Below are 18,153 nucleotides of genomic sequence, written 5' to 3'. Positions count from 1 at the left end.
TGTGAGCTATCCATATTGTATGAGAAATGACACATACCCTTCTCCAGTGAGAGCACAGCAGGACTGTATTTGCCACCGATGTTTCTTTATTGAAGTAAGATCTAGTTGCTTACTAATTTCAGCAGCTGTCATAGAACCTTTCAGATCCTGTTTATTGGCATATATTAGAACAGCAGCCTTGGAGAGTTCCTCATGAGCCAACATTCGATACAGCTCCTCTCTAGTTACTGCTAGACGCTCCCGGTCAGTGGAGTCTATCACTACAATTATGAACTGTAACATCATAAATAAATACGGTATGACAAGAAATTCAAATAAAACTACAAAACCCAATTGTACACCATTTGCTATGATATCAACAAAAATATTTCAGCCAGTTGAAGATTTTTTACCAATTTGATAAACATAATATCAATTTCATGCAAGTTAACCCATTTTCTCTGGACAGAATAAATCAGTTTTCTGTTTAGAAGCATTACAGACATTAAAACAATAAATCAAGATTTTATTCGCACAGCAATTAACAAAAGAAATGCAATAAATTACAATGTTTACTTCTGATTTCCAACAAAGCTCATACTCTCATGGTCATCCAACAACAGGGGTAATTACATAACACACGCCAATATTCTGTCAACACTCCACTCTACTTAAAACTATGACTCAGATTTAAAATTAAATGGCCCAATCACAATCAACATGTCAATATTTCAAATAGTTTGATCTTTTACAAGATATATAAAAATTTTGCTACAAATTCAATGTCCTTAGACACCACCAGCATTAAAAGGCATACAAGTAAATAAATAAACTTCAATAGATACTTTTTTAGATTATATTCCAACGTGGTTCCTGCAGTTATGTCGTGAAACATGAACAATGGAATATAAGAGGGCATCTTGGGCATGTTCTGAGCTGTGGCCCTCCACGAGCCCAGCCGCAAAGCACTGCCCAATCCACCATCGTCTCTAAACCAAAAAGGTGAAATTTTCACTGTCAGATTAGTTTTAGGAACCCTCAGACTTACAGGAGTGATGTGGGTCCCACTTTCATTTAACAGGGTAGGGACTGCTTGGAAACAATTCAGCAAATGTAGTGGAATTTGATGTGGGGCTTATGAAAGAAAGAACTGGCTAAGTCAGCAAAGCGGATGGATGGATGTCTGATGCGTTAGGAGTAAATTATATACGGGTAAGAGGACAACGAGGAAGAGACGGGAGATTCAACAAGACAACCTCTCCGGCATGCATTTCAGTCGCCTAGCTTCGGCAATCCAGGCGGTATTTAAATTTACTAGCACAGTGAAATTTTGTAGCATTTCACAAAATGTTGCATATTTCAGAAACTATGCAAGTTAATAACACTAAATTTGACTTACCAACAGTATCTTCAATATCTCTGCATGTGAATAGTGAATACTTGTAAAAGATTCACAAAGTTTGTACATTTTTATTCCAAACTCCACAGTTACCAGTGTAATATACTGTTTTAAGCCTAACCAACCTTTCTACAAGATCAAAGATTCATTAATTGTGATGTTTTTTGATCGAAGATAGGCAGACTGAAATCTTGGGTTCTGTATTTAGAGAGTGTTTTGAATTTGGAATAATTTTGAAGGGCCTGTATAATTATCAACTGTTCTATTATCAACAAAATTCTCTCTGAATCAGTGGTAAGAGTGTCGGCCTCCAGACCCCAAGATAACGGGTTCAAACCTGGCAGAGATAGGACTCCATGTCGTACAATGTTGGCATGTAAAAGATCTCTGGCAACACATTCGGTATTTACCAGACAAAACTCAGCCACAGAGTGATCCGGTTTACTCTGCCATCTAGTGGGCCGAGAGTAAAACTGAATGCCAGATGGCATCAAATTAAAATGCTTGCACAAGATACTTGAGGCTATACGATTATCATCAATTCTTTTTAGCAAAATGCACGAATCGATCGTATTACGAGTCAAACCAGTCTCTTTTATAGCTTGCAGAAAGTTTGGCAACTTCAGAAATGCATCGCTACTGAAATAAATTCGCAGGCCAGGCTTCTGCACTATAACCATTAACATATTGCGACCAAGTACGACATGGACTCCCGGCTACTAACACACGACCTTGGCTTCCAGACGTTCGCCTGCAAGCATTACTCAGCATTACTGCTATTCTCCTCTAAGAAATTCATAAGCTCCCTAACAAAGAAGAGTAAAAACTAATTTAAAACACTTGCAAAATCCTTCTGAGGGCACGTGTGCAGTAAACAGTATTTTCCGCTTGCCATATGCAATATAAAACTCGTGTCATGCCCAGTCAATGATCCGCATTTAAGGTTGTTGCCCACGTGGCACATTACCTAGCCTTTTCTTAAACGTTTCCAAAGAACTTGGATATTTATCGAACATTTCCCTTATAAATTATTCCCATCCCTTACTCCTCATCCTATAAATGAATATTTGCCCCTATTTGTCCTCTTGAATTCCAACTTTATCTTCATATTTTGATCTTTCCTACTTTTAAAAGCTCCAATCAAACTTATTTGTCTACTAATGTCATTCCACACCATCTCTCCACTGACAGCTCGGAACATACCACTTGTACCATGTGTAACTTCTGCATGCTATTGAAAATATGAAATGAATAAACGGTGAGTGAAATAAGTATAAATACCAAGACTGGGCACCATCTGTAAACAATTACAGGAATATATAACTATGTAGAGCAATGAGCAACTCCCTCTCTCAAGGCGACGGTCATCAGGCTGATGAAGCTCCAGACTTACTTTATAACCTTACCTGTTTACCCCTGAAATTAGATGTGGGTGGCATACCAGGTTCATCCTCACTCCACTGATAAAAAGATTTACTGCAAGTTTCATACCATGACTTCACTCCCAAAATAATAAAAAATATATAATAAATACCACAATAATCATCACTTGATGAGACCCACACCTGATTGCCGTCCACAAAGGCAACTTACAAACAACTACAAAAAAAACCCGACATAAATCATTACTTGACGAGACCTACTCATTTACATAAAATCAGCTTCATGGTCCGTATCGCACTTCAATAGATTCACAATTAAGTATTTATTTATTTTCCACCTAGTCGATACAACGATTGATTAATGCAATTTAATGGTTAAAAGTGGTACATGTTTTGTAAATTATCAACATCTTCAGCCATGTAACACTGTTTAGATGAAAAATATATAAATTGACAAAGTAATGCTATAGAGGAAATGTCCTTAAAATTAACATAAGATTGACAACCAATTTTAAGGACACTTCCTCTAAAGCATTACTTTGTCAATTTATATATTTTTCATCTAAACAGTGTTATGTGGCTGAAGATGTTGATAATATACGAAACATGTACCACTTTTAACCATTAAATTGCATTAAGCAATCATTGTATCGACTAGGTGGAAAATAAATAAATACTTAATTGTGAACCTACTCGTTTGTCGTTTACAAAGGCAAATATACACACTACTACCACCAACAAAATTATTACTTTCACTAGATATACATTTCTTAACCTACCTCCAGGTAAGAGTGCCACTACACTCACTACTGTTAAAGAACAAAAATCATATTCTGATAAAGAAAAGTACGACGACTTTCTCTATGTACGGATGCAACCTTCTTTACAAACCTTATTTACACACTTCATCGACGTCTTGAGTCCTTCCCAACTGCCGCACAGGTTAGTGTGACGCCTCAAGTTTCTCCAACTGAAACTGCACACTCGGCCGACGATTTCCTTTACCAAGAATTATTAGCTCTGTGGACAACCACACATCCACTACTGACGCCTCACCACATCCATTGTACATTATCTCGTAGAAGAATTATAGTCTAATTATTATACAGGGTTGGAATTAGAAATAAACGCTTAGTAGCGTCTTTTACACAACGGCCACCAGAAACTTGTAGCATCTGCGACATTTAACGTGCTCACTCCATAGGTAAAATATACTTAAGAACAATAGAGCATCGCCTAGGAATCTGCGCAAAGTAGCTCCCGCGTGCCGGTCCGAGTGAGAAACATACAGAATCAAGAACACAAACACAACCAGAAACAGAATCAGAGTCAGAAACAGAATGACTTGCTGCACTCGCGTACATACTTATATAGGCTTGCTGCACGTGGTTATAGCATCCTGAAAAGTTTACTAGTAGCAACGCTCTCACAGGCACTTCTTCACACGTCACTCAGTCAACCCAACCTTGCTTAAAACAAAGCCCTCATATTGGCTATCGTGCGTCTGATGTGACATCAAACGTCCACTCACGTACATCCACATTGATCCACTCCAATCTTCAGCCTGTACTACCTGCCATACCTCGTGTTTCCAAGCCACTTTGTTGCAACACATTCAACAGACTTCAACCGTCCTTCCCGATGTAGTCGCTGTTTTCCCGGTTGCACAATCCTTACGGCTAGACCATATTTACAGACTGTTACCCAAACGGAAATTTATACAAAATAAAATGATGCACACATGCAATATTCCCTAACCACATTCTTCTTATAATATTACGTTTTTACATTCTAAATAAACAAAATTACATGATTTTCTTGACTTTAACATTACAAATTATTTTACGAAATTTCCTAACCTAAAATTTGGGGATCGTACTTTCGTACGGTTACAAATATAAGTTTCGTATTGTCTGTATTGATGGTTCCTTCATTCAATCTATAATTCAAAGGAGATGTTCCATCTGATCAATACAAAATTTAAAGATCAAATTGTATTTTATATTTAAAACGCTAGTACTAATTTTAATTGGGTCATACTCAGCTAGATACATAAATTCATAAATACAGTGGAGTCCCGTTAATCCATACTGTCTGAGACCGGAGTCTGTTCGGATTACAAAATTTTCTGATTAACTGGAGAATAGCTTCTACTGTACAATACAGAGCAGTACATAATTTGGAACGCCCTTTCTTCATCAGTTGCATTAATAAAACACTGTAGAAAATTATGGTAATTAAGAACCCGTATGGGACAAAACGAGTGAAACTAGGTTAAAACTTGTCTCTTAAAACTGTTAAAGTACGGTAACGGGTTACACTTTTGTTTTTTAAATGTTTATTTGAAAGTTCTGCTACTCTCCCGGTAGTAGTGCTGCAGAACATGAACACCCAACTCTCTGGGCGATTCTGTCCTCTTCAGTTAGCTGCTGGCTTTGTCTCAGCTTACTAGCAGAGCTATACTGTGATAAATTTGATTAAGTTAAGGCTTGAAAATGGCAAGCAAGTGAAAGCACAAGTCTTGTACTCTTCAAGAAAAACCTGAAGTGCTGAAAAGAGTTCGATAAGGGTGACAGTGCATCAAGATTATCTGTCGAGTTTGGTGTTGGAAAAGCTACATTTTCTGACTGGGAAAAAAAAAAAAAACGCTCTAAAGTTGAACAGTTTCATACACCATCGTCAGCACACATCCTTAAAACCTGCCAAACATCAAAAGCGTCCAAATTCATAAACTTGGTGAAGTGCATTATTTATGGTTTTCACAGGAGAGGCAAAAAAGTACTCCATTAAGTAGACCTCTCGTTCAAGAAAAGCTGCTTCAATTAAATAAATTATCGAAAGGAGCTGTTTCATTGACTGCCAGCACTGGATGGTTCGATCAATGGAAGGAAAGGCCTGGAATACGTCAGTTAACAACAGGAGAACAGTTATCAGGTGTTCCTGCCGCTGCAGTGAATTTAATGATTTGGTAGCATCAGGAAATTATTCACCGCAAGAAGTGTATAACGTTGATGAAACGGCCCTTCCCTTGCATCTGTATCTGGGTTTAAGATCACTGTATTAGCATGTAGTAATGCTGCAGGAACAAATAAACTGCCCCCGATGGCTATCGGCAAATCAGCAAAAACTGTAACGAACACTCTTCCAGTTTACTACAGGATTCAAAGAAAAGCAAGGATGGATGCATAACTTTTCAAGGAATGGTTTGAAGAACAGTTTGTTTTCTCAGTAACAACTTATAGTGTAAAAAGTGGTTTGCCTTCTCAGGCATTGCTCTTAACTGACGATGCTCCATCGCACCCAGCAGTGAGTGAATTAACTTGTGGTGAAATAAGAGCAATTTTCTTGCCTTCTAATGTTACATCAATATTCCAGCCAACGGACCAGGGCATTCTACAAAATGTAAAACTTGTGTATAAACAGAAAATTCTCAGGTACGTGATTGAGAATGAAAGTTCACTTACTATTCTTCAAAAACTGAAGAACGTGGATGTTAAGGACGTGGTTTTCTTGGCAGCAGAGGCATGGGAGGATGTCAAGTGAGCAGTTCATGAGGAAAATGTGGGAGAAATTGTGGCCGAGTCTCTCATTCATCGAGAGTCCAGTGGAAGGGTCTGCATCTGCCAATCTCCTTGAACTTGTTCAATAAATTCCTGGGTGCGAGGAATCCAATGAAAATGACGTTAGTGAGTGACTAACAGACCAAGAAATTATTGTAGCTATGGTGGAGAAAAAATCTGGAGTTGAAGAACAGAATGACGAAGAAGACAACAATGAACTTGCCTTAGAACTTGCTGTACGCTACGTCGAGCAACACTCCCCTGCTATGCCCACTGATGTGATCTTTATGAGACACTGGTTAACACTGCATCTTCTTGTAGGTTTCAATGACTGCGGCAAAAGAAACTAACAGACTTTGTAAAGATAAACGACCAGTGATTGATGGTTTAAGATGTGTAATTGTGTTTACAATAAGTTATTCTAGTAAAGTATGATTAATAAAATGCACGTAAATCTCCATTTTATAATATGTTCTTTCATTTCAATAAGGAGAAAAATTTGAAAAAAATTGAATATTTCAGTTCAGTACTAAAAATAGCACTCTTTGCTGTAAAAATTGTTAAAGAATTATTAAAAAATATCACAGTTTTCCAAAAAATGTTAACTATGGTTGTAAAAAGATTCTTGTGTGCACCAGCTGTTGTGAACTGTCCTTCACAAATAGTATAACCTTCTATATATTAAAAAAATTTACCAAAAGCAGCTTTGTCCAGTCCGTTCTTCATTCTTTTTTTTATTCTCTGGAATTACCTACCGGTGAATCATCAGACACGGATAGGTCTCTAAGTTCAGTTCACTTTGCGTAATCGTAAAATCAAATCATTAAATGATCACTCCAATATTTGCAGGCGAAGGCAATACATTCTGTACTTAGCAGGTTGTATTAATACTCTGATATACTGTATGTGATTTTCATCCTTAGTAATGTGATTCCATGCAGCCACGTATGATTACTACCTGTAACACCTCTGATCATGGAAGAATACTCTTCTTTGCTGGTTCTCTGACCTTCTCCAGCTTCTAAATACACTCAACAGATGGCAGAATGTTCCTAATAACTTACATGCTGCTAAGAGTAAACAGTCTCAGACGGGAAGGTATTAAGTCGACTAGCCCTCTGTATGGCCATTAATAAAGCGGAGGGACAAACTCTTAAAAAAGTGGGTGTCACCTACCGAACCAGTATTCAGTCACGGCCAATTGTATGTTGCACTATCTCGGGCAAGATCCAGATACGGCCGAATGGTCGAAGCACAGTGAATATTGTATGAAGGAAGTGTTATATACTACATTACGAATGAATCAGTTATTATGTCGTCGTCATCATCGCTGACCAACTCCAGTTTCCCAGGTGTGGTATACGAGCCCCATTCTTCGTTCACAATCCGCTCCCAATGCTGACCTCTCTCCTCTACATCGTTCTTCACCAAGTCTCTCCATTTTTTCTCTAGGTCTGCTCACTGGTCTCTTTCCCCTTATTTCTCTTTCATACTCCTTTTTTTTTTTGCAGACCTATTGGCACTCATTCTTTTCACATGACCAAACCACTTCAGTCTTGCCTTTTGGATCTTCTGGAGTAAGGTGTCTTCTAGTCCTACATTTTCTCTGACTTTTTCATTCCTGATTTTATCCCTCCTGGTCTTCTGGATCATTGTGCATAGGAACCTAATTTCTAAGTTTTGAGTTGTCCTTTCTTGTTAATGAAGTGGTTTCAAGGCTGTATGTGAGGATAGGGGTGTAGTATGATTTATACAGTGTCATCTTGGTTTTGAGTGGTACCCTACTTGTTTATTCCCATAGTAGCTGTCTTACTTGGAGGTAAAAATATATTGCTTTGCTGATTTGACTGTTTACTTCATATTTAGTGATCTACCGGTATTAAATATTCATAAAACTATTGAAAAGGACAGGAAAAATAAAATGACTACGACAAGCATATCAAAACGAGTTATCTGACCTGCTGCGGAGCAGTACGAGTCCTCTAGTTTGTATTTAAAATGTGTAGAAATACAGTATATACAATTCTGTGCAACTTAGCTTAATGCAGGTATAGTTTGTTACATGACTTGAGGGAACATCCGCGGTTGCTATGAAGATATCTATAAAATTGAGAACTGTTACTGGTTGAGGAATCATCTATATGTGTATCTACTGCAAGTTTGGATTGAAGTGAACAGATGGATGTACCCTCGGTTCCATGTGGGCCTGTTTCTGTGGTCACTCAAATCCAGATTTGCAATAGATACAAATACTGTTGATTCCTTAATCATCAGTATACCAAAGGAGAACATCACCTCTTCTATTCATAGCAGTTATGGATACCATTTTAAAGGAACTAAAAGGAAAAGGTAATAAAGATCTTCAGACTCTGGTGTTTGCAGACAATGTGGCAATATGGGATGAAACAGAGGAGGGAGTGCAAAATAATCTGAATGCATGGTGTAAGACGTTTAATGATTATGGAATGAAATCGACCCATCGAAAACAGTAGCACCGAAAATCGGCAAACAGAATGTAACATAAATATACAGGACCACCAAGTTGAAGTAGTAGCCTACATCAGTTCAGATATTTAGGAAACATAATGGCTAATAATAATAGAGCTGAGATAGAAATAACAGACAGAGTAACCCAAGGCTCTAACTTTTACAGTATCGTTAGACATCTACTATGGGATGAGAGAAGGTCCCACAAAGAACAAAAATGACCCTGTAAAAGTCATATTTCATTCCCATCCTTACATATTCTCTGGAAACCTGCACACTAACATCAAAGGATTGTAGTAGGATTCAAGCTGGTGAAATGAAATTTCTTAGAACTGCCCTCCAAAAGACATGACTTGATCACGTGAAAAATGATGAGATCCGATCTAACCTAGATTTAAATGAATCAATGGAAGAAAGACTTAGATCATCTAGACTTAAATGGTTTGGGCATGTTAAATGAATGAATAGCACAAGATTACCATGTGCTTATTTGGAAAAGAGAATAACAGGTAGAAGACCAAGAAGAAAATGGATGGACCAACTGAGGGGAGAAACGTGGAGAGAAGAGGATGGAATTGGGAACCTGTCATGGACAATAAAATCTTTCTGAATAGGCAACTCTGGAAGATGCTCGTTTTCAAACACCCTACCCAGCTCGCTGGAAGGGTAAACCGATGATGATGACTGATGAACTGGCAACAGTTCTCAATTTTACCGCTATCTTCATAGCAACCTTGCATGTTCCCTCAGGTCATGAAACAAACTATAGCTGCATTAACACAGCTCTTCCTCTTCCGACGCAATGTCCACATATGTGGACAAATATGTTCTATTCCCTGACTAACAATGAAATACGAATGTCCCTCCAATTTTACTTTGAGTGTGTTCTCAAAGGATCTCTCTTTAAACTTCACTGTTTTTCAACATTCTATAACCTCCTTGGTAGCACTCAGCAAGTTGGCGGGAAGTGAAGACATGAATACATCACAGGACACCTGACTTACAGGTAAATACTTGTTAATACTTCATTTACGGGCTTGTCTGATAAACTCTTTCAGTTGGTTTCTGGTAATCAAAGACCCGAACTGACGAATAATGCAGAAATGTATTATTGTTCTTATTTGGTGTCGACTGTATGTGCATGCAAATTATTTTGTCCACAGATGTGGACATTAGGTCTCTATAACAATAGCTGGGTAAGACTATTTGTCCACGCATGTGGACATTTGGTCTTACCAACAATAAGTTGCTCAAGGTAATGTGCAGTCCATGTTGCCATGGTACCTAATTTAACTAAATCTACATTAATCTAGAACACATATGGAAAACTCTCATAAATAATCATACTTATTTAGTTACACAATCAATTTGTTTCTAGGTTTGCCGGTCATCTCCCTCTAGCCATGGATGTTAAAGACGTGCAAAGATCCGAAATCCTGGCTGCAATGAAAAAAAAAAAAAGCCTCATTCTCTGCTTAACATGCAAAGTCTACTTCTGCCGTCTTAAGGACAGGACTTGTTTTGTGCATTTCCATACGTAAAAGGGAAGAAAACTTACAGTCTGTTACTGAAATAACATGTAAATATGTGTTTCTTTTCTGTGTTCATGTCAGCTGATTCAAAAGAATACAATACATTTACAATTTATTTAAGCTGACTCCACCCTTTATTGAAGTTAACACATTATCATACTTGAAATATTAGCGGATTTCACAATTTATTCACAAAAGTGAACATGAGGCATAGACATAATGCAGACCTAATGTCCACATTTGTGGACAAATTATATTAGAAACGTCTGACGGTATAAAATATAAATATTGGTACATACTGTTCATTTAGGAATATAAGAGCTGAAAAATGTGGATTTCATCATAGTTGTCCACTTGCGTGGGCGTTGGGTCTGAAGAGGATATACCATACTTCTACGCAGTTTAAGTACAAAATGTTCACACTATTTGCGAAGGACAGTTCACAACAACTGGTGCACACAAGATACTTTTAACAACCATAGTGAGCATTCTATGGACAACTGTGATATCTTTTTAATAATTCTTTAACAATTTTTACATCAAAGAGTGCTATTTTTAGTATTTAAGAATTTATGTATCTAGGTGAGAATGACCCAATTAAAGGGTTAAAACTAGTACTAGTATTTTAAATATAAAATATAATTTGAACTTTAAATCTTGTATTGATGAGGTGGAACACCCCCTCCTTTGCATTATAGATTGAACATACCACTTAGTTGAGTATCTCATCTCCTTACTCCAAGTCTTCCCTGCCCAAAGTTTGCAACATTTTCGTAACACTACTCCTTTGTCAGAACAAATCGTGCTGCTTTCCTTTGGATCTTTTCCAGTTCTCGTAACAAGTAGCCCTGGTGAGAGTCCCATACACTGGAACCATACTCTAAACGAGGTCTTAAGCCTTTTCCTTTACATCCTTATTAGAACCTGTAAATACCCTCACAACCATGTCAAGAGATCTGTAACCTTTCTTAACAACCTGGAATACCCCAATGAAGATCTTTCCTTATATTAATGCCTAGGTACTTACATTATACTATGAACACATTCATTAAAACTGAGGACATTTCCTCTTGGACTTTTCACCCTGTGTACCATCATACCATTGCATTCGCTCACAATCCCGTAACTCATTTACTACTCTATACTGTATAACATCATCCACAAATAGCCAGTTATTTACTCAATTACATATATATTTTTATTGGTCCAATAATATTGCAGTGTGGGACCCCTCTCCTAATCATTACAGGATCAGGTAACACTTCACTCACCTACTCCAATTCTCTGAGTTCTTTTTTCTAGAAATTGGCCACCCATTCAACCACTCTTGTCTATTCCAATTGCCCTCATTTCACTCAGTAATTTCCCATGGTGTAAACGATACAGTCCTATTACCTACTGAATCTAAAATCTATATATATAAAATAAGAGTTTTGTCAGTACATTGCTCAGAATTTGAAAAGAATGGTATTTCTGTATCGGTCATGTCCATTCCCGTAATCGAAATACTGCATGAGCACAGGAGACAGTTTTATATTCCCATGATTGCTGCCATCCGTACAAACACCAATGTATGATACGTCTTTGACTTGTTTAATGGCACTTTCTACAAAGTGAGGTCCAAGTACATTACTGACAATGGCCTCAGACTTTGTACGAGCACAGTGAATATTTTTCCCTATTTCAGAATTAGGAAATAATTTAGATGGAAGCTTAGACATACAATCCATAGTTTTGTAGCTCCCATGATGAACAGCATTGTGCTACACAAGAATTCCCTCTGCAGCAATTGCATTTTTGTTTATTGATGTGTTATTTTTAAAAAATGTCAACACATTATTTGAAGTTGAAGTTGATGCACTTTGAAAATTAGCTTTATGTTTGCCCATTGTAATGTGACTTTCTAAATCCATAGCTCCACAATTAGCCACAGAAACGTATGTTCCTGGGTTACATACTAGACACATGGCTTCTTTGTCGGTGCGCCCCTTTTTGAAGCATTTATATCTTTTCTCCAATTCAGCAGTGAACTTAAACTTTCTTTTCCCCATAATACATTTAATGTACCAACACATCACAACAGATATTGCAGAGTAGATCACAAGGATCGTGGCACAACTAAGCAGCAATATGGACGAAAATTATTTGTCTTTAGCTTCCATTTCTGTATGCTATCGTCAACGACTATCGACTTTGACCAGTGATAATATACTAGTCAGAGACTACAGGAATTTAAAAAGTTCAAGCTTCAGCTGAAGTCAAAGGTTATGGAATAAGTGAGTCTAAGTTCACAAAAATGGGTTTCCAGTTGGAAAAAGTTCATTTTAACATTAGACGAAAATACGGACAACCAGCAAATAATTTAAAAATAAATACGGACGCCAGGACAGACGCTAAAAATAAGGGCATGTCCTGGTAAATACGGACGTCTGGTAACCCTAGTTCGAACCCACTATCTCCTGGATGCAAGCTCACAGCTGTGTGCCCGTAACTGCATGGCCTGCATATGGAGAACAAACCTGGGAGGCTAGAAGAAGAATATTAGAGTGTAGGGTGGGATTGTGAACCAAGAAAATCACAGTATGAAATAGAGGTTCTGTTTGGCACATAAGTGAATGATGTGGATAGATTTAGCAGTTGCAGGAATTAGAACAGTGAACTTATGCTTTGAGGGAGCAGATGAGGGAAACTGACAAGTTTTATGAAGCACTGAGAGATGGCGCAGTCGAGGTTAATGGCAGCCTCAATGGGCGATTTCAATGTAAGAATTGAAAACAGAACTGAAGCATTTACTGGCCATCTGTGGCAGTCAGCAATTCATTCTTCAAGCATAAGACTATTCACTGCAAACCTATGAGGGTTGTAGTACCAGATTCATAACAGACCGTCATAACTGACTTTGAATTCAGAAAATATATTATTAGGAATTTACGGATATTCTCGGGAAATTTGAATGATGTAGACCACTATCTGATCTCCAGTAAATTACCGGTATCATCAGGTCTATGAAAGAGACAGCAAAGTCTGTTTGCAGAATAAGAATGCTGGATAATGTCCAGGTCAAGAAGTACATGGATACAGTTGGTGTTAAGAATAGATTATTATAATTATGTTATTGGTTTTATGTCCTAACTACTTTTATGGTTTTCAGGGAAGTGGAGGCGCCAGAATTTTGTCCCACTAGAGTTGGTTTACTCGCTGGTATAACTGTCACAAGGCTGACGTATTTACACAAATTCAAATACCGCCAGATTGGGCCAGGATCAAATTTGCCTACTTTGGCTATGAAGGCCAGTACTTCTCCAGTCCGCACCAAAGAATAGACAATAGGGAGATTTAGGATACAGAAAGACAATGGCAGGCATACAGGCGTGCTGTAGTAGAAACTACAAAGGAATGCCTTGATACAACAGCGAGAAAAGATGGGGAAGGAGCACTATTATTGGTAGAATGAAGTTTCATGGGAGGTTGTAAAAAGAATGTATACATATGCATCAAAAATGGCTCCAAACTAGAACTATTATTGAGAAAGAACTTGATGTGAAAGAAAACAGCAACAAACACAACAACAGTGTAAATTCATCAGACTTAGCAAGAATTGAAAGGTTGTTACCTCTGTGTTACTGTAGTATGTACTCCATGCAGCTCGTAGTGACTGCTGGCCTCCAAGATCCCACATAATAAAATGAATATTCTTCCACACAACTTCTTCAACATTTGAGCCAATTGTAGGGGAAGTATGCACCACTTCATTCATAAGGTACTGATACAAGATGGTTGTCTTGCCAGCATTATCAAGACCAACCATCACGATCTTATGCTCTGAAAGTAACAACACCAGTGAGAACAGTTAAAAAAAAAAAAAAAAAAAGGGATTACAATTCAAAGTCATACATAAAGGTAGGTGGGTAAGCAGAGCACTGCATCATGCTGCCCGCCTGCTAAGGCATTAAGTCTCTAGGGTTTGACACCATGGTTAGTCAGTTTGTGTCCCTCTGGTGGAAAAAAAAATGTTATCACCAGAATGTTGACCACCAGAGTAGGAGAGGTGGTGGTATACAATTTCTAACCACTAGATTTCATCCCAAAAGCCTGTATTAAATTCCAAACCCCTCTGAAGTGTTCACATGGAGTAAGGGCATATGACGCTATTAAAGGCGATTCGTCTGTCGACCCCATGGTGTTATTTGACAGCAGTAGGCTATGTGCTGGCACTGGGTTTCACCACCTCCCTACCTTATTTTCATCATCATACACACAGACATGTAGAAATACCTGCACTAGGCGAGCCAACATGTCTTCAGACAACCCCAGCACTAAAAGCCATATGCTCAGTCAACAGGACTACAAACAGTATAAAAAGTATAATGTATTTTCTATACTTCTCAAAGCAGAACGATCACCTTATTAAGAACACCTGGGTTGTGACAGTTTGTGACCAATGATGTGATATCACAAGGTGACAACACCACGAGCGGCTGAAAGATAACGTGCTGACTTCTCCTCTGCGCGTCAGATGATATTATTTGATGGTGATGGTTAAAGGTGGTAACTCAAGCAACTTTGACCATGGACATAACTGACGCCTGACAATAGTCATTCTTGTTAGCTGTTCCCATACCACAGTATCGAGAGTGTACTAGGAGTAGAAGAACCACCGACGGACATCGAGCAGAAGCTCAAACTGTGGCCAGCCACTAGACCAGCAAGGCAAGCGTTGGGTGTCACAACTGATATCAGAACAACGATGTTCTACACAGGAACATTTGACTCCACTAATAAAGCATTTCAGAACGAACATGGGACGTATCTTGCGCCGACTCTGGTTCGAGAGCCATACACCAATAATCTGACCCAACGTCATCAAACCACGCCTCAGGTATCCCCAAGAAAGGTGTCACTTGGCTTTGGACGCACGGACGAGGGTTGTCAGGAGTGATAACTTCCATTTCCTGTTGCACTGTACCGGCAGCCAAGTCCACATCTGGCATAAACAGCTTGAGGCATCCAACAGGCCGGTGATAGCAGTGTCAGTCTGGGAAGCAACATGACATGTCAACTTCACCATGCAATCTCCACTCTGCCATGGTCCTCATACCCCCCAGACTGTAACCCATCAAACATGACTAGGATATCCTGGAACACACTGTGCGGCTTGCTCCTATGCCTCCACAAAATGTGCGTTAACCACACTAGATGCTGTAGCAGGCATGGCTTGGACTGGACGACATGCATCTCTTGGTGGGATCTGTCCCCTGACGTTTGGAAGCCATGATCGCCAGCAAAAGGGGACCAACCCGAATGAGGTGTTCCTAATAATAGTGATAGTTCAGTGTAATTTGATATTATAGATTCAGCCTTGTGATACAATTCAGCTTGAAGAATATTGTTTATGCAGGGCATACTCGAAAAACAAACAAAAAAGAAAGATAAAACTGACTCAGTCTATTGACAATTCAATTAAGTTCTACTGAAAGCTAGTTCTATACCCTGTATACGGTAATAAACCTCTAGCCCAGTCACTCGAATAAGAATGCAACTGGTGAAAAATATAAATCACTGTAGGCTAAGTCTAACATTGTTCACTCATGGGCCTCATTTGCTTCTATTGCTCTTACAATGAAATTCTTAAAATATGTCTAATCAACGCTGCTTGCATATAAACTTAGAGAACATGTGAAAAGCTTCCGAAAAGAATTTGGCAATAATAAATTTGGGTATTCCTTGAGTAATAACAAGACTTGTCTGAACTTTCTGACACAAAAGCATTAACTTTTATTAATTACATCTACACAACAATTTTTATGTATTGAATAAGGTGGACCCAAATTATAATAAAAGTTGTAATCTTGGACCAATACGGACAAACAATGAAGTTTATTCATTTAACAAAAGCATCATTTCATTAAACTTTTTTACACATGAGATAAGTTTCAAAACATTGTTTAAATCCATAAAGTCCTTATCAGAACCAAAACTAGGAAGCAGATGCCACAAAGCATTTCCTTCATCTTCGGAATCAAGTCAAAATGACAGGAGGCTTAAGCTCGGGGAGTATAGAGGATGGCAGAGCACTTCCCAGTCCCATCGAGCACATAACTCAGCCACTGGTTACGTGCGCCCCAGCATTATCCAGAAAATGACTGGAGGAATCTGCAAAAGTATCGCTGCTGGTCGCAGGTTGTGTTCTAAAAATGAACAGTAATGCTGTGGGGTATGGTAGGTATGAGTTAGGACAACACTTTCATAGTTGTACACCAGAATTAATAGCAAATTCACATTGCTGGGGTTCTTGCAAACTGCTGATTTTCATTTGATTGACATTTTATTTTTGGCTCAGACAATCAAGCCCAGGTCTCATCTAGCATTAATGATAGCACGTGAGCCTTCCTTTAAAGAGCTCCAACTGGGTTTCTGCATCATCTTATCATTGCTATGTTTCCAATTCCATTCAGTGGTGGGAAACCCATTGCAATGTAATCTTTCACATGCCCAGACGGTCCTTCAGGACTTGGGGCACGGTCTTAGACATTATTCTTGTCTTGGGCTAACATTACCAACAAAGCACCAATAACCTGAGCATCATCATCTCTGACACCAAGGTGGCCTGGACAAGGCATGTCAGCGTTCGTCACTGAAGACTTTTACCCACAGTACCACTGTTACTTATCTTCCATGGTAACAGCGAGCAGTTCGTATATTTCATATGAGTCAGCCAGGAAAATTACGCGATTGCTTGAAAGCGGCAGATTCGAAAGAGACCAATCACAAGTTTGGAAGCAAAATTGCGGAATGCAGGGATCTACAGAACAAACGAATTCAGACCAACCGACTTTGATTTTTACAGTGCTACACCATCATTGATTTAACTAGGCAATCTGTTATAAAGCCATACTCCACATTTTTGAGATGAAAAAGAATTAATTCATGTATTTAAAACTACCTGTAGACAGAAATAGTAATTAATTTCGATCTAATAAAGTAATAAATATAATTTCATCGAGTCAGCATTTTCTACCAAGTAGGCAGCTGGGCCATTGCATCATCGTATCAGTGGAGATTCCCGAGGTGTTACTAATACAGGAAGTCTTGTGAGCGCATGAGGTTTTGAGACGCTATCAGATATTCATTCTGCTCTGAATTGTTAGACTGTGCGGGATGGAACTCCTTATAGCAAGCACATACTGAATTGTGGTAACTTTAACAGTGACGATTTTTTTTAACCAAGTAGACAGATTTATATCGTGAAATGTGAGACATCATGTAACGAGTAATATGCATTATCTAGGTGCAAGTGATATTATTTAATCACGGAAGTGTACAGTACAATTTACAAAGCAATTACCTTTGCTATATATAATCATGTATTACATTGCAGTATGCCAGAGTGCGGTTTTTGCACAGGATTGTTAATGACGAAGACGGTATTTATTATCGATATCTCCAAGCCCGTGTATTCAGTTTGCATTCACATAGTGCAAAAACTGTAATTGGTACGCGTTCCGTGATCACGAAGACTGTGTGCGCATCGTTATTTACCGCTCGGTATAAATTAATGGTGTGTGTGCGGGAACACCATATCTCAAAGACGGTGATGGAAGAAACAAGGACCATCAGTGTATTTTGTAACACCATGCAGTGTGTTGCAATGATGGCATAATTTACGCAAACGTAGCGGCCTGGGGACCATGATGAAAGCTGAGACGACACCAGTTAAGTTTATCTTAAATTATAGGCATGGTTAGATAGAGGAATTAGCCTAGTTCGATCGTAATGTAGTTTAATTGTAAATGTCAGTCTTTTTGTGGCTGAGC

General features: G+C 38.5%; 1 protein-coding gene across 1 annotated transcript in view; it reads right to left on the bottom strand.

The window, feature by feature from the left end:
- Arl5 (ADP-ribosylation factor-like 5) overlaps nt 1-18,153 on the bottom strand; it is a 72,302-nt gene that overhangs the window by 36,067 nt on the left and 18,082 nt on the right. The window contains exons 2-3 of the mRNA XM_067148917.2: nt 13,953-14,161; nt 38-273 (exon numbers count right to left, since the gene is read on the bottom strand). Coding sequence (XP_067005018.1) covers nt 38-273; nt 13,953-14,161 — 445 coding nt within the window. The remainder of the gene's footprint in view (nt 1-37; nt 274-13,952; nt 14,162-18,153) is intronic.

This window comes from Anabrus simplex, chromosome 6 (assembly GCF_040414725.1).
Source record: "Anabrus simplex isolate iqAnaSimp1 chromosome 6, ASM4041472v1, whole genome shotgun sequence".
NCBI lineage: Eukaryota > Metazoa > Arthropoda > Insecta > Orthoptera > Tettigoniidae > Anabrus > Anabrus simplex.
This window is presented reverse-complemented; position numbering and strand designations above follow the sequence as displayed.